Source organism: Dermacentor albipictus, chromosome 2, assembly GCF_038994185.2.
Source record: "Dermacentor albipictus isolate Rhodes 1998 colony chromosome 2, USDA_Dalb.pri_finalv2, whole genome shotgun sequence".
In the NCBI taxonomy this organism is placed as follows: domain Eukaryota; kingdom Metazoa; phylum Arthropoda; class Arachnida; order Ixodida; family Ixodidae; genus Dermacentor; species Dermacentor albipictus.
In genome coordinates, this window is record NC_091822.1 from 72,895,901 (window position 1) to 72,918,182 (window position 22,282).

At 45.6% G+C, this 22,282-nt stretch overlaps 1 protein-coding gene across 1 annotated transcript; it reads right to left on the bottom strand.

Annotated features, from left to right (window-relative positions):
• Positions 1-391: 391 nt before the first annotated feature.
• Positions 392-20,093, bottom strand: LOC135908263 (astacin-like metalloprotease toxin 5). The gene is made up of 6 exons (XM_065440035.1): positions 19,831-20,093; positions 18,734-18,804; positions 18,447-18,519; positions 11,119-11,239; positions 1,696-1,871; positions 392-682 (listed from the first exon to the last, which is right to left on the bottom strand). Exons 1-6 carry the CDS (start codon positions 19,937-19,939, stop codon positions 423-425), a joined length of 810 nt encoding a protein of 269 aa, XP_065296107.1. The 5' UTR covers positions 19,940-20,093; the 3' UTR covers positions 392-422.
• Positions 20,094-22,282: the final 2,189 nt, after the last annotated feature.

Here is a 22,282-nt window from a genome sequence, read left to right on the forward strand (position 1 = left end):
GTGCAGTACTCACCGGAAGGCATGCGGGCACCACCGATTACTCGGGAGCCTTCGATGACTCATATATAAAAGCCGACGCTCTTGACTCGCTCATAAGATTTCGACGATCGCGGACTGTGTTCGCAGCCAACGTTGTGCTTCGAGTGTAGCCAGTTTTGTGGGCACAGGGTCGCCCAGCATGTTGGTTTCGTCATTCAGAGTACTGCTACTGTGTCCTTTACTGTTACCACTACGTCACAATATGGTAGACGATTATCAGGCTATGAAGCGCAAAGGGAAGAATGCGCAGTTTCCGTTGTCATTAAAACACCGCGGACCAAAAATGTTATGTAGTGAAAGGGCACCACGCCTAGGCCACGGAAGTGCCCCATAACGTGCTTGTTATGGGAAACATTTATGCTCGTTTAATAAATGCAGTGTCGTCAAAGTTCGTGCGGCACTAGTTTAGGACGCCATCTTCTTGAGCAGTTGTACAAAATGCCGACGGTGAGAATGTCGATGTCGCTGAGTCCCGTTTTATTGTATAGTTGAGGCAACGGGCTTCCGTCTTTCGCCTTGATAGTTGTAAGGCCTGCACGGCGGACGAATGCGTCCGCAGGGTACAGCATGACAGAGTGCGTGTCAAATGGCACGGGCAGCTCCTCTGCTGGGAGGTCTTGCTTCTCGAAGTGGTCGATGTAGTCTGTGTGAACAAATAAAGTGGCATTTAAAAGCCACAAGCGCAAGCCACATATAGAGGGCATAGTCACCTACGTGGTCAAGGGTAGAGCATTTAACTGTACTTGATTCTTGGGCAGGTTATGAAAACAGCAGTTTTACCTTTCATTTGATATTCTACTCCTCGAAAATAATAAATTAATCAAATGCAGACATTACAATTGGACCGTTATTTTACTGCGCTCAGAAGTTACGATCTAGGTATAAGGTAACGCTGTAACATCACGGTTCCTTGAAACATCACGGCTTTTTCTAAAGTCATGTTCGAAACATACGAACTGAAAATAAAGCTCAGCATGAGAGAGACAGAAACAAAGAAAGAAAAGGCAGGAAGAGAAAAAAAGAAAAAAAACTAAATAAAGAGATAGGAAGGCAGATGGGTAAGACTAGCTTAGAAGCTGAGATTGGCGCAGAAAAACAAAACGGCAGACGTCCTTTTGAATAACTTGACCTGTCTGCAGAGACAAAAATTGACAGCAGTGTATAGCGGCGCTCTTGATCAATATTGAGTATTTTTATGTAATAGCTTGATGGGTTCTATGGATCCAATTACAAGGCCATGTGGAGGGGGAGATTGCTACAAGGCTACTTGGTTTTGTCATATACTTGCAGCTGAGGAATCCGACCTTCTTTTCTTTTTTTTGCGCACCTTACAGCATAACACTACCGGAATTTCTAACAGCTAGCGTTGACAGCGGTCCCTGTGTCGCACCAACAAGGGTATTACCACGGTGCAGTGATGAGGAGAGAGATGCTCGTGAGCCCCGTGAGGAATGCAGGGTCCAGACAATGTACCAATTTCTTTCATTTCCTTTTATTGCTTTCTTATCAACTGCCACTCATGAGCGACCCAGCCTGGTACGCTCTAGGAAAATAATCGCAAAGAACTTCTCACATTATCTGCGCCTAGGATCCATTTAGTCGCTGAAACACACTTCAGCCACGGGTAAAACCTTGTTTTCTCGAAAGTTCACATACCTGGATCAATATTTGTCCATAAGATGTCCAGGTGCTCGTCCCTGTCTGGACGCGTGTGCGCGTGGTGGAGGCCAGCTGCGTGAAGCAGCTCGTGGACGACCGTGCCCTCGTATAGGCAGCCTCGGCCCAGGGAGAGGACCTGCTCTCCACCATTGCAACCGACGTAGGAGTAGCACCTGCATTGCGTTGCACACGTCTTGAACGATAAATGAACGGAAGTTTGTTTCTGAAAGAAAGCGCAGTGCACCTGGAGCGAGTTTCAAATCCTGTGTATACGTGTCCATTTATTTTTGCCCGCAAAAGGTTACACCAGCGAAGCGCGCAGTTTGCAACAGCGATAAGCTCCAACATACCTTCGTTTGATATCTCACCACACAATATTCTTTTATTCGCATGCCATAGTTTATTCAAACAACGAACACATCCGCGTACCATTAAAAACGTGAACTCAAAAGAATAAAAAGGGAAACCTTCCATGTTCGCTATTGTGAATGCTTCCGAACCTGTCGACGCTCTAATGCGAATTTCTACGAATTAATTTATTACGCCATGAGATGGTACTCTAACGTGATATAATACACATGCACGATAGCAGGGAGCAGAAGCTTAATGACCCTAAGTTTACATTCACCAAGTTTATTTATCACACAATCATGTCGTGGAATTGAGTCTTTCAGGCACAGATCACAGATTCGAATAAAGCAGCACCTAACCACATAATGTTCTACTGTTGCCCGGAAACATGTATGTGTGCTGCTTTATTTTGTTCTTTTCCGCCTAGCCCTGCTGTTTGTCCTTGCACAAGGCACCTCCAAGTTGCAGTTTGGCGTATAACTGTAACAATTCTCTACTTGTTATCAACTGCATACCGAACACGCCTGATTTCAGTCTCTTCTGGTGTTAGTAGGCACCCAGTCATCATGGCATCCGCGATTCATGTCGCCGTGCTTCTTCCTTATCCTGTTCGAAACCGCTGTAACTTCCCCTCCCCCCCCCCAAAAAAAAAACGTTGAATAAATATCACCCCTGCAAGACAGAGGAGGAGGAAGAAGCAGCAGAAGAAAGCGGACGTGCCCCACATCAGTTCCGTCTTTTTGAATGATTCTGCAGGCACTTTTGGCAGGACCACGCATTGAAGCTTAACATCGGATTCGTGAGGTTAGCACGAATCGGTGGATACCTTTGGACAAGGTGGGCCAGCATTTTTTGGACTACTATCGCCTCTTTCATGTGCATCGCACGTGGGCGCTACGCTGGGCCTACCACGCCACGCTAGACCACCAAACGTAGGTCTAGTGAGCCCGCCAAGCCGGCATGACCGATATACGTATGGACGACGAACTCTCCACGGAGACTGCAGACGGCGAGGAAAGAATGGGTTGGCAGGTGGTCACCAACCGAAAATCGCGATCTGCGAAAAAGACCTGGGGAGCTGGTGGAGCCGCCAATTTCATCCAAGAATCACAAAGATAGGAGATCGCTAACAAAGGTGCTGCCGGGCCGACAAGCTCAAGCACCGGATTGTGAAGGCGTCAAGCATGCCTCAACTGCCGGAGAAGCACAGGAAAATCATCGTTAGGCCTCGGGGAGGGCATAACCCGAACAAGGTCAGCACAGCTATTGAAGAAGGGATCGTCGATGCAGTTGGACTTACAGCAGACCAAGCGAAGGAAGACATCGTCTGCCCCAACTTCACACAGAATATCGTAGTGGTTAGTACACCGGACTCCTCTCATGCTGAAAGGTATGTGAGAATCAAGTCCATCACGATCATGGAGGCGAGGCACGTACGCAGGATTTTTTTTCGGGGGGGGGGGGGGGGGGGGAGGGCCCAACCCAAGGTAACTTCTATGCAAATTAGGGGGGAGGGGCTACTTTACTAGTACAAATGTGAATAACATCCACCATTCATCATAAAAACACGTAAACCCACAAGAGAGAAATGAAATAAGGTGTATTTTACAGGTACGCCCTGTGCGATACACCTCTCCCTTACTTATCAAACAAGGAACGACGTCAAATGGACTTGCGCAGGAAGAACACTGCCAAGGACAAGTAAAAGAGCCAAATTGTAAAATGAAGATTACTTTAGTAGAATACAACTTAAAGAAACAGCACTTGGCAACCAAGGCACACAAACTGCGGGCGGTTGTTTTTTTTCGCCAGCCGATCACAGAAGCAAATAAAATCGTCGGCATGCGGCCTTTTCAAAATGGCGTCGTAATTGATACCTCCAGAGCGTCTGCTGTTCTTGAAAAGTATTTTCATCGGCGGAAGCAATAAGGTGTGCAACAGACATGGACAAAGTGTATGGAGTCTGAGCATTCCACTCTTCAAAAGTCTGCGGTGCCGTTCATTTCACTGCTGAACCCATTTTACTCATGAAACTTCACTGCCAACTAAACTGAAACTTGACAATAAATAGTTGCAGCAAAGCAAGCATATCATTTCAGTTCAATAAAGAATTAGGGTTTGGCCGTCCTACTTTAATAGGCGAGGCAAAGGGTATAAAATTGCACGCTAATATTTCTATTTTTGTGGTTACCGCCTTATTTGGGTAACAGAAAAAGTTTGAAGTACGAATTATTTGCAGCCTCCCGGAGGAACAGTGGCTGGTGGTTATGAGGGCGTGGGCGGGGCTTCACTGCAGACTTAATTTGTATCCGACTATAGTAGCGTTTTTTTTTAATTAGCTCTGGAAGAACTATAGAGAAATATGTATTTCCGGAACAGTCACAGTTCTTTTGGATCCCTCGTTTATTCTCTACCAAGTGCCGCAAACGACTCGTATTGTTATTTGGGAAGGTACGCAACGATGCGTGGCTTCCAGTCCAGTACAACCTCGCTGTGATTCTAGACGTACTACGCCCACCGCGGAAGCTTAGAAAGACACTTCATAAGACTCACATAAGCACAGCAGAGAAGTGGCTACGTCAGGCGGCTCGACTGATAACTGTAGAAGCGTCATTCAAAACACACGGAATTGTTCCCCACTTCCGGCGGCGTTTTTTCTACTTCCTCTTTAAATAAAAAGATGTTGATCTATAAATATTTCAAAGTTACCAATTTAACCATTGTTTATGAAAATATTTACAGATCAACATCTTTTTGTTTAAAGAGGAAGTAGAAAAAACGCCGCCGGAAGAAAAAGTGAAAGTTAACAAATTGAACCATTGTTTATGAACTTTTTCTTCCTGTTAGTCTGTTGCCTCGGTTGCCGACAATGCATTTCTTAGTAGATCGCTTAATTTCTCAACGCCTTGCGCCTCTCGTTTCCGGTTGGCAATTTTGCGCGAAAAATTCTCTACAATTAGGCAAGATCCAGACGAGGTAACAGATTACATTCATGTTGCTTATGGATTTAACGGTTATTGCAGGGTTTGATGATGGACGCTGTTTCGCATTATTTTATTTTTCACCCATATCACGGGTATATGGTTCCGAGAATCTGTCAGCGTCGCGGTGAGCCGTTACTCGAGGAAATAATGAAGCAAAAGAAAAAGTTAAATGCAATTGGCGTTTTCTCCGGCCGCAACTCGTCCCACGTGCATACAGACCAGCTGACCACGAACCGAATCCCCTTCTTGGTCCCTTGATCAGTCTAAACGAAGAAGGTTGTACTAACGAAGCAACAGCGAAGCTCGTGACAGTCGAAAGGATGGCGACAACTGAACACATCTCGAGATAATCGCGTGGGTACCGAATCGATGAGGAAACTGTCCTTCACACCCCCAAAAGATGCCGATAACTACCGCCATCCAAAACGAGTGAAAAAGGCAGCAAAGTGTTGACCGCTGAAGAGCTGTCAAGTTTCAACATTGATTTCGAGGCGCTTTAGGAATGTGTGTGAAAAGTGGTGGCATGGGTGGGGAGGGGAGGGGGTATCCGTCTTAATTTCGGGCCCCCCCCCCCCTTGGGTACGTGCCTGATGGAGGCAGAATATGAAATGAGCGCTTATGAAAAAGCCCCCCACGCTACGTGCAAGGGGGTTATTGGAAGAGTGAACCTCAATGACAGTCAAAGTGTGATCACGAAAAACATTGTGCGTGAATACAACCCAACGGCGTTGGCTGCACAATGTATCAAAGCTACGGGCTCGGTTATTGTGCTTTTCGACGGATTCAGGGCGCCCAACTTCACCGAATATGGGTCAACCCTCGGGAGGTGCTATCTGTACAAGAAGCAATTTGACGTATGTTACGCATGTGGAAGAATTGGACACAGATCAGACGTGTGTCGAACACCTGATGTTGTGCAGTGCAGCAGATGTGGCATGCAAGACCCAGGGGAGGTCCTATCTGCTCTCCCAAATGCAACTTCTGCGGTGAAGATCACCCCACAGGTGACAAGGCTTGCAAGCAGCGGTACCAAATACCATATGTAGTTCGAGTAAGAAGAAGACAATGCTCCAAAGTGGAGACCGAGATGGAATCGGCCCAACCGACAAATGAAACCCCTCCAGGCACCGGAAGGCGCTCACGCTCGAGAAGCACATCAAGATCAAGACAACGCTCAACATCGAGGGGAAGAAACCGTTCCAGGTCTCGGGAGGCGCAGGTCCTCTTCGAGGAGCAGGAGCTGAAGACAAATAAGAAAATGGAGCCAGGAGCGACCTGGGCTGAGAAATTCAAAGGTACTGTGAAAGTCACAGGTTTACTAGCCTGGCAGGAACAAAGCAATGATGTCAGAATAGAACAGCTGATCAGAGAGGTTATATCACTAAAGAAAGCAAATTAAGAACTTAAGCAGCAGATGCAGGAAATGAAAAAAAATGTTGAGGACAGAAAGCGGCCTGTGGCAATAGCTAAACCGGTGTGTAGAAGGAAGAGCCCGGAAGAACAAGGCGCACCGGCGCCCAAGAAGAGAGCTGTAGTTCCGGAGGTAGAATCGATGTGCTCGGTTCTGGACGAGATTAGGGATGCGATTAGGGACCTTAAGGACACGGTAGACAGCGTTAACATTAAGGTGGATAAAACATGAAAGTGGAAGTTAATAGCCGAAAAAAGGCTGAAAAAGCTAGAGGCCCAAGGAGAGGATGAAGAATATATGCCCTCGGAAGCCGAAAGCGCTAGAATACCCCCAGGAGCGGTAGGTAATACAGTCAGGCGAGCAGTGACAGGGGGTAGGAAGTCATGGGGCAATCACGATACTAATGGATAACAGAGACTTAGTGTGTGGCAGTGGAACTGCAGAGGATTTCCGCAAAAAAGAGCGTCACTAGCACAGATAATCAAAATGGTTGAAAATAGGCCGAAATTAATAATGCTGCAGAAAACTCTAGCGGAGGAGATCGGGATGTCCGGCTTCAAGTCGGTCTGCAAAGGCAAGGAACCAGGCAGAGGAATTCTCACCCGAATCTACAAGAAAATTCCCTACATTGAGCACGATCAAAAATTAGGGGCGAGCAAAATTGAATACATATTGATAGAAATGGTCCTAAAAAGGCGCAGAGGTAAAACGCAAAGCTTGTTCTGCCTCAACATATATAGCAGTCCTAAAGAGATGAGACAGAGCTTCAGAGCAGTTTTTAATAAGGCCATGAGGGTAGCCAAAACTGCGCCCCTCATTATAGGAGGGGACTTCAATGCCCCACACCAATCTTGGGGTTACCACTGGAGTAGTAAGAAAGGGGAAGGAATCTGGCATCTCGCCACGGATTTAGGCCTTTCTCTTATCACGCACCCTGCCTTTCCTACCAGGTGTGGCAGTTCTGCATGTAGGGACGCTACTCCGGACTTATCCTTCACTTATAACTTTCCCAGGGCACACTGGATCAACTCTAGTGCGGACCTAGGAAGTGACCATTATATGCTGAACATAATGGTGGAAACGACAGGGGTGGAGGTAAGACATTTCACTTACACAAACTGGGATCACTTTAGAAAAATCAGAAAAGACAGAGCAGACACAGATAGAAAGGGGCGCATCAGACTACGAGAGTGTGTGCTTAGGGACGACTTGAATGCAGCAACTAAGGCTATAGAGACAGAGGAAGAGGTCGAACAAATTGACAGTAGATTGTCGCATTTGATCGAAGCCAAGCAATCGATTTTACAAAGACGGAAATCACAACGCCTAAACAGAAGACTTAGGAAACGAATTGCTCAGCTCACTAGGAATATAGAGGAACACGCACGATATTTGCAGAAAGAAAAATGGGATGAGGTGTGTAAATGTGTAGACGGAAGGATAAAACGTGGAGTCAATTGGAGTCTGCTCAGGCATCTGCTCAACGAAAATAGCACTAAATCGAACAGACGTACGGCAGTGGCGAAACTGGTACACCAGGAAAGTCAGACTGCAAGCGCAGAGAGCATAATGGAGCGATTGGCAACTAAATACTTGCCTCTCAGAAAAGAGGATCAAAATGTTAGTTATCCCGATTACTTAAGGGTAGAATGCAAATATATGGATCAGGAATTCACCGAAAGTGAGGTACGCACGGCACTGTATGATCTGAATAGTAGGTCAGCAGCTGGCCCAGATGGCATCTCTAACAGATTGCTTAAGAATATGGACGATGAATCAATAAAATATCTGGCCCCATACATTAATGAACTATGGAAGGATGGGGTATATCCAGAAGAATGGAGGACGGCCAGTGCTATCTTAATAGCAAAGCCGCGCGAACAAATCAACTTGGATAATCTCAGGCCAATTTCGTTAACATCATGTCTAGGGAAGACAATGGAGCATGTCATATTGAACAGGTTAACGAAGTATGTGGAGGACAATGACATGCTACCGTGCAATCTGATTGGTTTCAGATCAGGCTTGTCCACACAAGATGCCATGTTGTTAATCAAACGTCAACTGCTATTAGCTAAACCAAAAAACAGTCGAGCTCTCTTGGGGTTGAATGTCGAAAAAGCTTTTGACAGAATTAAGCATAGAGCAATACTTGAAGTGATTTCCGAACTGGGATTGGGGAGAAAACTATATGAAGTGGTCAAAACCTTTCTTGGCGATCGTTCAATTCACCTTAGATTCGGGGATATTAAATCAAAGAAGATGGATCTCGGTAACAGAGGGACGCCACAAGGGTCGGTCTTGTCACCTATGCTTTTCAACCTGGCCTTGTAAAAAGTAGCAAAGGGATTAAAAGGGATAGAGGGCATTCACTTTACCATTTATGCAGACGATGTGACTATATATGGACCGCTTAAGGAAGTATGGGACATGCGGAAAGCAGTCTTCAAAAGAGCATTTATGAGGCAGAGTCTATTTTAGAAGACATAGGACTCAAATGCTCTGCTAATAATTCTGAACTCCTTGGACTCAATAACAGAATAAGGGGTAGAAAACCGATAGGATGTGTTCCCGAGGAAGAACCCAGGTTAGTACTAACCACGAAGGCAGGCGAATCTATTAAGCAAGTAGAATCCATTAGAGTCTTAGGGTTAGTCCTGGAGGTAAACGGGGCAAACGGAAGAACAACACGACACATCACAAGCAAGACTGAGGAGGTAATAAGACTACTAAGGAGAATCACTAACAGACACAAAGGGCTAGAAGAGGAGAGCGCCATGAGACTGGTTCACGCTTTCGCCTTGAGTGAGTTCTCATATGTAGCTGGGATGCTCAGTTGGACACACAGACAGAGCTAAACAAGTTGAACAGATTAATTGAAATGCTAGTGAAAACAACAGTGGGATTACCGATTAACACGCTGGATAATAAATTAATGAAACTGGGGCTCCACAACACAATAGCCGAGATAATTGAAGCTCAGCAAATTGCCCGCAGAGATAGGCTCTCTGGAACAAGGCCAGGTAGGGCAATACTAGAAGAGGTAAGGTGGTGCCCAACCGAATCCAAAATTTCAGGTGAAGGCACAGTAGAACTAAAATATAGCATAAGAGAGATAATCAAGACGACTCCTTTCCCCAGAAATATGCACCCGGTGCACAACCTGGAAAGACGAAAGGCAAGGGCCAAAGCTCTCCTGCAAGAGATAGAAAACGACAGAGAACATGCGGCTTTTGTAGATGCTGCATGGGTCCGAGGAAAGAAAGCCTTTACGGCAGTAGTAGTAGATGCAGATGGTCTCACTCGGAACGCTATTACAATCATGACTAAAGACACGACAGTCGCGGAACAAGTAGTGATAGGATTGGCCTTAAGGAATAATAGGCGGACGAAGATTTACATTGACTCTAAGATGGCTATTAGACACTTTACCAATGGCTTTGTAACCAAAAGAGCTGCCCGGCTGATCGATGAGTTGGACAGCCAAGGGATCGAAATCCACTGGTTTCCTGCGTACATGGGGTCCGTCAATCCATCTCGGAAGAATTTAAGCGAGATGGCTAACGCAGCTGCACGAGTACTTACAATCCGTGCTCTTATTAATTTACAGGAGGAGACCAGGGACCGATTACTTACGTATAATGAAATCACGGGGCATTACCACATGAACAGAAGGGAATTGCCAGTGCCACACGCTAAGCTCAATAGAGCTCAAGCGGGGACTCTGAGATTGTTGCAGACAAGAACTTATCCAAGTCCAAACTTTATTAACAAGCCATATCCTGAAAGAGAGGTACCGATCAATTTCGAAAAGTGGAATGGCATCATTACTCTGGATCACATGCTTTGGCAGTGTCCTGTTACTTGCACAGACTGTGACAAGGAGAGAGACTGGTGGCGGCGAGTCCTACACAATGGAGTTCTTTTCGATCAAGTACAGGCCGTCCAGAAGGCCCCCGATACGGCGGTAAGGTTAAACGTTACTCTCCCGACATGGGAGCCGCCTGCGTCAACCTAAGGGTTGATCTTTAGGACATTAATAAAGTTCATCATGCCATGCCATACTACAAGACACTCTCATGTCCCTTTTATGCCCTCGCGCATGGCTCACAGAAGCGCTTCTTGCCCTGGCTGCGCTTTCACAAAAACACCTGCTACATACATTGCCCTCCACGGCACCAACGACGATTTTCTTGCTACTTATGTGTAGTAAGACATCTTTCTAGAGCGTATGAGGAAGATCACGCGCACATAGGGAGCATCACATGCTTTTTAAGTCTTCCTTTGTGCCTTGCTGGTGCGGTTTAACAGGGCAACTTACAGTGCGTATATCACACGGTTTGGGACTGTCTGACAACATTCTGGCAACTTATTAACCCTGGTATGACGGCGCAATTAAAATAGATTCAGTTGTTCAATTTCGGATCCCAAATATGAGAGGTCAGCTTCAATTTTGGTTAAATTCAACCTGGGTGTAGGCGAGATAGGCAAATGTCGCCAAAAATATCTATGAATAAACTTGTATGATGTGTGCAAATGAGTCATGAATCTTGGTGCCTTAAGGGAAGGCATGGGATCACACTTTCATTATAAAAATACACAAGAGCTAGGCAAAGCTGCCTCGGCGTTATGCAATTATTGGGCACATCATTCTTGGGGCATTCTCGTACTCACCCAGTACCGGGATGAATATGGATGTAGTCTGGCTCGGTAGTGCGCTCCACAAATTGCAGGCAAGTCAGGTACTCGATCATGTTCATCCACATTCTGATGTCTTTAATCGTCTCTTGATATGCTGAAAATATGAAGCGCACTGATTTCTGAATATCAAATTACTGCAAACAATTTTCTTAAAAGTTAATAATAATTTCTCACAACTTCGGTGGCTCACAGTTACACCTAATACAGTTCGAATAGGCGTGGAATCAGCTTTTCTCTATAAAAAGTGAATATTATAATCAGGGAAATGCTCATGTACTGAACCAAAAAAGCACATTTTCCAAGAAAAGACTAAAGGATAAACGATATGAGCGTCGCCTCTGATGATATGGGATAGCTGTAACTGTCGCCAAGATATTTTTTTTTCTTGCGTTTGCCTCTAAACAACTGTAACCGCCTTTCATTGTTCCTACCAATATCAGCGTGTCTCCTGTCCGGAATCTGATTGGATTGCGAAATGGTGAGTCTTTGATAAAACAATTGAACTAAAGACAAATAAATGCAGACCACGCATAGTGCTTCACTTGGCACTGGGCCTTGAGCCAAACTGGCATCATAGTTTATGGAATATGGAGTTATTGACTGCCATTCAGGTAGTGTGTAGGGTAAGCGACAGGAATTATCATGTATAGGTAACCGAGTTATTATATGAAGCGCCTGGTATGCAACCATATAGCCAGTAAGGAATCTTGCAGAGCGCTCTGTTGGGCACAACATGGAGACCAAGTAAGTACTTAGGAACCTTATATAGGAAAAGTAAGGGACTTAGATCACAGAGGCGTCGCTGTTTCGCTTAACGCGCCACGAGGGAGAATGTAGGCTAGATTCAAATGCTGGGTGAGGTTGATTGTTTTCGGACTGTGGAAAGTCGTGAACTTCTGATCAGCAGAGAAGCAGCTAGCCTACGACGTCTGCGATTACTATCAACAAGGAGGCTTCTACCATTGTCTGTATGGTGTTTCTCGTAAGCACGAGATCATCGCCTCCTGCAAAAGAAAAAGCGGCTACAAATGGCTCAGTCGGAAGTACGAGAGACTGCAAGGTGGCCGATTAAATGACCATGTTTCTCTACGACCGCTCATCCTGTGAGGTCTTTTGAAGGCGTCCGCAAACATGCTACCATGAAACCCCGGATCTATATTAATCATAGACCCAACATCCGCATGGACTGACTGATGATGGACCCACCTATGTGTTCACCGGGGAGATAAAACATCTTTAATGCGCCGCGAAGAGCGAAGTCAACGTAACGGAGTGCGCTCAACAAGCCAACAACCACCACCAGCAGCAAGGAGCCCTTGCTCGCCATTGCTGGCGCACTTATCAGAACGACAGAATGCATCATTTTCAACGATATCGATGGGGCGCTCAAGGAGGACACGGCGCTTTAGCTTCACCTGATGAGCTGCCGGCTTCAAGTGCTCCAGGAGAGGCTTTCTTTTCTAAACTGAAAGATCGAAGTGCTGAGTTCTTACGGTGAAATTTGAAGAAAATATACCCTTCAGGTCGACTTGAAGGATTAACTGGGTACGCTGAAGTGTAAAATTGTCCATATCATCGAAGCAAGCAAAGTCCGAACAAGGTAAACAAACCGCATATATCCGGAAGTTAAATGACAACGATTTTGCTCCTATGCCATGAAGCGTTGTTAAAACTCAAACTTGATATACCAATCTCCAAGACCGATGCTCTAAGCTCGGAACCGATTGAAGGAAATGCGAGTAAAAAGTACATAAAGACAGAAGTATTCTGTGTCTTAGTAGTACTTGTACTAAAAGCGATATTGTCATGTTTAAAGCGCGTATTAGCATCATTAATGACGAGGGTGACGGAACTGAAGACAGCCACCACGTGTGTGACCTTAGAGCTTCGGCGCTGAAAGCACGAAAAGAATAACCTTTAACCAGCTCCGCCAGCTGCATTAACTTCTCAAGAGCATTTTTATATGGTGCAGAACAAGCGACCACAGGAATCTACAAAATAATATTTCAATAGCGTCCAGTTAGACACAATGTGAGAATTCAGAAGGCCTCATTGGCACCGAAGAATCAAGGTGCGTACCCGGGAGACAACGAACACTCATTGTAATGATGACCACGGAGGCACACGAGTGAACTAGAGAAGCCAACCTAATTCTGGTCAATGTTTTGGCGACAACAGGAGGCTTAGCGTCGTAGTGCTATCAACGAACGCACACTGCCGTATGTCTTGTGGTCACAACTCACCGCTGAACTCTCAAAGAAGACCACGCGGCACAAACAATGAATGGCTCAATTATAACACTACGACCGAGGCCGATATGCAATAAGGCAATGACTACGACGGACCCGAGCCCAGACACCGTCTGCACAAAATCAGCGCAGTACAAAGACAGCATGAGGTGTCCGTTTCGCAAGCTGCTTTTCCGACACTATGCAATGCATGGTGGCACCCCCATTGTTTCAGCAATGGCCAAGCAACCACAACAGTGGGAAGCATCAGCTGCTGCTGTGCAACGTTGGGCAGCGTCGTCTAGCTCCTCTACCTGCGCGCAGCAGTATTGGCTCTACTAATCAAAATCACACTGTGCCTACAATAAGGGTGCAGTACATAGCGCAGAGTGCTGCGGATTCCGGTCACAACACCAATCTGCACGAGCCAGTGAACAACGCCACGTACGGCATGTTTACTTCACTATCACTGACCTACGGGAACTTCTCGCTTTTCTATGGCACAACCGGACTGCCTCTTCGCAATGGACATGGAAATAACCTTTCATGTCAGGACGGGGAGTATAACTTCTTCCTTTGCTGACCCGCTATCTTCATCAATTTTCGTGTTCCATAATATCGCCAAGTTTCTCCATCAATCACTCGTCCTATGGTGTCATTCGCGGTTTTCTGCAAAGCACCTTTTGATCAGCAGTTGGCGGTAGATTTTCATCTGCTGCGAGGTTCAAGCTTACCACCTTGTTAGGATACAAAGGGCAAAATAAAAAATTACGTTAAAAAAATTCGCAGCCATTCAACTCCGTGAATATTGGCTACCAGCGGAGCTGTAAAAAAAGACAAAGCATGCTACTGAGTGTAAAATTTACTCATTTTTTTCCCTTCCGCGTCTGCATAATACTCTGCGAACGTGCGAAATCGTTGCAAATAGCGGCTCAACCTGTCCAGGTGTCTAAACTGAAACGCTACAAGCTACCCCGGTCGCTGGCGTACCCGCGACTTGAAAATGTAGCATACCTGGCCCTGAGAGAGAAGTCCGCTTGTCGAAACGTTTGCTCCTGCTTTCACCTTGTTCTCGTTTTACTCATTCACTTGCCGCAAGAAATTTATATGGGCGTTTCATGCAGCTTGTCGATGCATGCAACCGTGGCGTAATGGTTTCAATGTCTGGCTTCTGTGCTAAAGTTCCTGTGCTCGAATACTGCCGGCGGATCATTTCTATGTACGCGGTGCCTCTGGCGGTGACCTGTCCAAACTGCGCCGTGAAGGAAAATGCCCGACACCCCAAAGAGTTAAATCACGTCAAGAAATGCTCGGGCTGACCTCACATTCCTGAGGGAGGTTCCTGTAAACAAAGTCAATTAGCGGCTTTCAAAAGAAAATTATGTGCGCTTTGGTCTGGTTGTCAATCAAACCCAGGCCACCAGATGGCGAGGCGAGCACAATTCTCTGATGCTACGGCTTCTCCACAGTTCTGGTTTAGGAAGGGTGTGGTGTGCCTTAGCGAGCCAGATTTTAGCATAAGTGCATATATATTTCTTTTGCATTAAAAGCGTGCAGTAGCAGACATGAGGGGCTTACATGAGCGGCAAGAAAGTTTGGGCAGGATGACAGTGAAATAATGGAGTGGCTACGCGGGCCCTGAACACTGCCCAGCGCCTATTCTTTGATCCCTTCGGCAGATAGTGACAGATGATCTCTCTGTGGCCTATATAACGATAACTATGCAAGCATCGTTTTCTCCGACAACGGAGACCGAACACTCATTGATGTCGATAGAAATCCAGCACTGCTTGATTAGGTCAATTACGCATTTCTACTGGCAACGCTGAAACGTTCCTACAAGCAGTAAAACCTGAACGCGTGGTTACCATTTTTTTTTTTTTGATGTAACACACTCCGAAGAGGTCCCTTCAAAACTCTCTATTCATATGTGACCAGAAAAGCTTCAACGGAATTCGAAAACATTCGTCAAAGCTTTCGTCATGGCTGCCTCCATTTTTTCTACGGACTGTTCTGATTGCGATGCCGCTAGATGGACTTCCATGTCCATCACCAGAACAGGTTGGTAGTTGTGCTCATGTGGCGTGTCATTGGTAGGTAAAAATAACACCCTGAAAGGCACTAAGGTAGTGGGTTCGGTCACGAAAATGCGCACAAGGACAACAGCCTAATGACATTGTGGATGATGAAAAATGAGACAGACGCTGGTGCTTGGGATCCATGAACTATATTTCAACACAGCCCACTCAATCAGACGGGAGCGGGACCAAACGACGCTGGCCTTTGGTTTCACAACCGCTAATTCCACTGCTCGCCCACCATCAGCGTGCTGGGCATGTCGCCATCTTTTGTGATCGGATGACTATGGAAGGTAGTAGTGCACTACAATATACTCCACGAATTATATACATTCACTGCAAATAAAGCGGTGCGCTAGCGATCTCCCTGCCCATCACGTCCTTCTTGCTTTGTATCAAACAAAGCGCAAATTAAGACCAAATAATAGCTCCATTAGAACGCATGAATTTCCTAATTGCAGGGTGTCTTGCGCACCAGAGTCTATACAGAAATGCAGGTATATACTCGAGATGGCTCTTCATTCTAATCTTGTCTGACAACAAATATATAATTCATCTGAGCCACAATAGAAGCCTTTAAATGTTACTGTAATTTTCATGAAACATCAAAATGGGGAATGCTATAAACATGTATAAATTTCTACAGATTCACATAAAAAGATATCTACGGACTTGGTGTGGGGACAGTTGGCTCATACTTTACATAGACTTGACACTGTCTTGCCGCGTTCTTCCAGTTTCTACTGTTTGTAGAGGAAATCATTCGCAATAATGCAATTCTGCTTTGCTGCCTTATTATTGAAAGAAAAATGTATCATCATCATCATCAGCCTAGCTACGCCCGCTGCAGGGCAAAGGCCTCTCCCATACTTCTCCAACTACTCCGGTCATATGCTAATTGTGGCCACATTGTCCCTGCAAACTTCTTAATCTCATCCGCCCACCCAACTTTCTGCCGCCCCCTGCTACGCTTCCCTTCTCTTGGAATCCAGTCCGTAACCCTTAATGACCATCGGTTATCTTCCCTTCTCATTACATGTCCTGCCCATGCCCATTTCTTTTTCTTGATTTCAACTACGATATCAATAACTCGCGTTTGGTCCCTCCCCCAGTCTGCTCTTTTCTGATCCCTTAACGTTACAACAATCATTCGTCTTTCCACAGCGCGTTGCGTCGTCCTCAATTTAAGTACAACCTTTTGGTGAGTTTCCAGGTTTCTGCCCCGTAGGTGAGTATTGGTAAGACACAGCTGTTATAGACTTTTCTTTTGAGGGATAGTAGCAACCTGCTGTTCATGATCTGAAAATGCCTGCCAAACGCACCCCAGCCCAATCTTATTCTTCTGATTATTTCAGTCTCATGATACGCATCCGCAGTCACTACTTGCGCTTAGTGGATATATTCCCTTACCACTTCCAGTGCCTCGCTACCTATCGTAAACTGCTGTTCTCTTCCGAGACTGTAAACATTACTTTAGTTTTCTGTAGATTAATTTTCAGACCCACCCTTCTGCTTTGCCTCTCCAGGTCAGTGAGTATGCATTGCAATCGGTCCCCTGAGTTACTGAGCAAGTCAATATCATCAGCGAATCGCAAGTTACTAAGGTACTCTCCATTAATTCTTATGCCCAATTCTTCCCAATCCAGGTCTCTGAATACCTCCTGTAAACACGCAGTGAATAGCATAGGAGAGATCGTATCTCCCTGCCTGACACCATTCTTTATTGGGATTCTGTTGCTTTCTTTATGAAGGACTATGGTGGCTATGTAGCCTCTATAAATATTTTTCAGTATTTTTACATATGGCTCATCTACACCCTGATTCTGTAATGCCTCCATAACTGCTGAGGTTTCGACTGAATCCAACGCTTTCTCGTAATCAATGAAAAATATATATAAGGGTTGGTTATATTCCGCACATTTCTCTCTCACCTGATTGATAGTGTGAATATCGTCTATTATTGAGCAGCGTTTACGAAATCCAGCCTGGTCCTTTGGTTGACAGAGGTCTGATGTGTTCCTTATTCTATTTGCGATTACCTTAGTAAATACTTTGTACGCAACAGACAGTAAGCTGACCTGTCTATAATTTTTCAAGTCTTTGGCGTCCCCTTTCTTATGGATTAAGATTATGCTGGCGTTCTTCCAAGGTTACGGTACGCTCGAGGTCATGAGGCGTAGCGTATACAGGGTGACCAGTCTTTTTTAGAACAATCTGCCCACCATCAATCAACAAATCCTTCAACAAAGAAAAAACTATAACACTGAATAGTATAAATTTGGTGCTACAATATTTTATGTCCTATTGTGACGAGTGGTTAATCTTGTGCCGAGCGAAATCCTTCTCAATCTCGAGGACACTTCATTAACGCAGCTAGGGACAATTGTGTAGAGTCCGACACACACAGACATGAAAATAACGCACGTTACCTGCTATAGAAACTGCGTTGTATTTTAGGACGACTTCTGGCAAACATTTTCAACCGCTCATAAAATACTGCGAGCACTTTTGCGAAGAGAATGCAACCTACACATTAAAAGATATGAGCACTGCATGTCATCGCTATCATCATAAATTACACGTCTATAAATTAGCCACAATTATTTCTGGCCACGTCCATAACGTGCAAAACTTCACGTGGCAAAACAACAAAAATGGAAAATAAAATGCAAACATCCATCGCAAAATGATATCGATGCTCTTTCTATGATGCTCTCTCTATCGATGCTCTCTCTATCGATGCTCTTTTATCAGATGAACACGCTGTTCGTCGCAACAACACTAAGCCCCGATCACTCGACAAAGTGTGAATGGGCTCCGACATTCATATATCGTTGGTGGGGACGGGAGGGGCATATGCTGAGCAAAATATTTTATACGGCGTCTTCAATTTTTTAGCTTTTGTACGTTCCAGGAGCGCCAGTCTTTCCATTCACCTAGAAAATTGTAGGACCACATTTTTTATTTATACAAATTATCTACGTGCTTTACTTACTGAATAAGTCGTCCACAGTATAGGGAATGATGCCTCGGGGCCACAGCCGCTTTCTACTGGTCACCGCGTTCACCTGGACACAAGGATAAGAATTAAAAGGTATTTTGCGGACTGTCCTACGCAATGTTTTCTATTGTTCGCTACTGTACTGGGTGATATACTATGGACAGCGGTGTAGATAACAAAGAACGACGTTTTCATCAAGCACGATCGTGGTCTTCTTGTCAAAGCACGGCGAACAAATGTGCCGCTAACAACAATCATAAAAAGTGCAGAAGAGCTCTCACCTCTAAGGGTTGGCCTTCGGGAACAACAATGTCTCCTTGAAAGTACCCAGCCTTTTCCACTGCCCACTTGGCTGCATATGTGGAGAAAAGATACGCAAGTCTCGGCGACAATACGAGAGGCCCGAGTACTGATGCCGGAATTACGCTTTGCAATTAGCGCCCCCCGTCACTCTGCGAAACCATAATGGCCCCAATTTGAGGCTACCTTAAGTCACTTTGTTTCGCCATCTCTCGCCGTGTACATGTAGACTTGTGAATTGATGTGTTCTTAATCTCTATACGAACCGTGCTCCAACACCTTCGAGAGATACCACCACAATACTTTACTGTTTGTTCTCCGACCACTACTATAGGGTTCGTAATATTGTCACGTGGTAGTGACGGTGAAGAAGACAGCAAAACTTTGATTAAAGAAACTAACGTTTTATTGGGCGAACTTGTGCCCTCAAAAGCAGGCTACACTCAAAGAACGATAGCGGCGAATACACTCGACAATCGCAGAAAATCTGATGAGCGAGTCAAGCACGTCGGCTTTTATACATCAGTCGTCGAATGTTCCAGAGTAATCGCTGGGACCAGCGTGTCTTCCACAAAGTTCTACATTATTCGCGTCGCGCACACATGCAATCAGATTACACAAGGTTAGGTCACACACAGTGGATGGAACCATCGATAACATTCCAGAAACTTCCGATACAAGCAGGCGCGTCCTGCGCAGTGCGATAACATTTGTTAGACGTTGAAATATGTCACCCGATAAAGACAAGTACACGTGTCAATATCATGCCTGTTCATGGCATTGTTATCAAATGTGTACTGATCGCAAGAGACGTTCTTCTTTCTTTACATGCACCAAGAAATAACTGTTATCATTGCGGAGATGTCGAAGAAGCTCGCCGCATCTGCATAATAGGCAGGTATGGGCAAATAAGAGCATCAGCTAGTGGAAAATTTTCTTTTTTACAGACTATTGCATGCCTCCTGTCTCGAGGAAGCTTATACCTATACTATTATTAAGGGAAGTCAAGAAATATCCCGCGTTGGGCGACGTACTTGTGCAAAGAGATGAAATTTTTCGACAGCAATAAACGACATACCTTCCAACTTCCATGGGACTTCAGGGTAATGGGTTCGAGCTCCTACCGGCATCGACGCTGCCAACGATAACAGCAGGGAAGCAACGGTCGACGTCTGTACAAGATCCATGCTGTTCACCGTGCGCGTGTCACGATCAATTCTTGAGCGGGTTATGCTGGTTCAGAGACAAAATGCAGAACGCTTCACTTGGACAACCTCACCGGCGAGAGTGCCGTTTACGCAGCATAGTGCTTATAACGAGGTTGTTTACGTAGTCGGTTGAAAGCTGCTGCACCTGTCGTACAAAAGAGAGCGAGGACACCGCAAGCGGAACTCCCTCCTGCAGTGAGTGTTATAAAAAAGCGCGGCTCATCCCCGTACCAGCACGCTTCGAAAGCTTTCACAACGAGCATAAATGACTGCTTTTAAGCGAACGGCATTACCAGAAAAGCGCGTAGAAGTATGATCGCAAGAACACTGGTGACAAAATCTTATAGTACACCGGCACAGATTATTCCATATTCTTAATTTGGAATAATTTATGCTGCTGCTGCTATTAACGTGAATTTCGCATGGTGTATGCACAGAGGACCGTGGTATAACCAATGTCCAAACACGGAGGCCCTAGGCGTTGTATGATAAAAGAAGCCCTACGACGAGACAAATACCGCCGATGATGATGTTATATATGAAAATTTCGCTACATTAGCAGCAGCTGTATTACTTAGCTAAGCGGTTGTAGAGGCCACTAGATATATTATCCTACCCTCTGAAAGGCAGGAAATTCGGTAAAAATTGGTTTCTGAGAACGGGTAACAAAGGCATCCTGACGAAGAATGAGAAAAGCACGAGCACGTTGTAGAAAGTTTATGACGGGGCGTGCGCGCGTGGCGCCCTTCCATCGTCGTCAGCTTCCCGACACAGCGGGAAGGAGGACGAAAGAAAAGCTCAGTGCCCTTCCACTCTGTGACAAGAGATGGCCATCGACGCTGCGTGTGTGTGCATGTCTGTAGGTCCACCGCGGGTCGGCCTGGTATTGCACTATCTGCGTGATCGGCGCACCACGTTTGGGAAGTGCCTAACGCCTGATTCAGCTCCGCCGTTGGTCGGCCCGACATTGCACAATTTTTGGGATCGGCTCATGCGTTGGGAGTGCTTAACGCCTGCGTCACTTCCGCCGCGGGTCGGCCCGACATTTGTACTATTTTCGGGTTTTTTATTGCGCATATGTCGTGTCGCGCATATGGCACTAGGGTCAGGCGAGGGAGGGGGGGTGGGGTCGGCGTTTTTCCCAGCGGCTGCTAGAATGCCTCGATGCGACTTCCACGTTAACAGTTGACGAGAGCGGTCGCATCTCCTTGCTCTCGCATGCGCCGGAGTCGACGCCGTCATCGTTTGGCGGAAGGCTCGATTGCGTTTGTGTTGTCCGTTCTCAGCGGGCAAGAATCCGCGATGGATGCTCACCCGCGGCTTCGCCCTCGATGGACTCGCAACCGCAGGGCTGCCAGTGAGACATCTATTGAGCCGCTTCCGCTGAATTTTAAAGTGTTGCGCGAATGTCGAATGCTCTGGCGCAACGACTTTGCCATGCCTGTCGAATCATGGCTTGTTCGCCAGGAGTCGGCCGTTTTCGCACCCTCGCCGGACCATGGGTACAATACCGACGACGCAGTCGTGCCGCGCCTCGCCGATACCAGTTCGGTCAAGACGTCCGCCACCCCACCTGCAAACCTGCCACCAGGAGACATTAGCTTGCTGCGGGAACTGCAGACCATCGCTGCGCAGAGCATCCCCTTTTGCAGCGAGGCGAGCATAGCTTCCTTAAGAGGAAGCTTTAGCTCGGGCCCAACTCCGACGCGGCCTATTCAAATACATGTAAAAACGCAAAAACGTTTTTCTGAGATAACCCCTGGACCGATTTCAATGAAATTTGTTGCAATTGAGAGAGAAAGTTAAATTCTAGTGACTGTTGGAAGCGGAATTTTGATTTAGGGCTTGAATTTTGTTCAAAAGATTTTCAAAAATTCAGAAGTTTGAAAAAAATAGAAGTATAAAGTTTAAAATTCATAGCTCTGCATCAAAACAGATATCGCGGTTCTGTAAACGGTATCCGTTAGATCATTCAAAGCAGACAAATTTGATATGTCATTTTGCATCTTACGTGAATTTGTTACGTTGTTTACGAGGGTTCTGCAAAAGTTGTAATTATATATTAATAATTTTTTTGAGATTCATGTGTAAGATTTCAAATTTGTCCGCTTTAGATGTGCTATCAGATACAATTCACAGAATTGCGATATCGTTTTTTCTTGCTAAGTTACGGAGTTGTAAACTTGATAGTTTCGTTTTCTTAAAATTTGCGATTTTTGCCAATTTTTATAAAATATTGACGACCTAAATCGAAAATTCGAAACCAACAGTCACTAGATTTTAGGTTTTTCTTATAAATGCGTCAAACCCCGTCAAATTTGG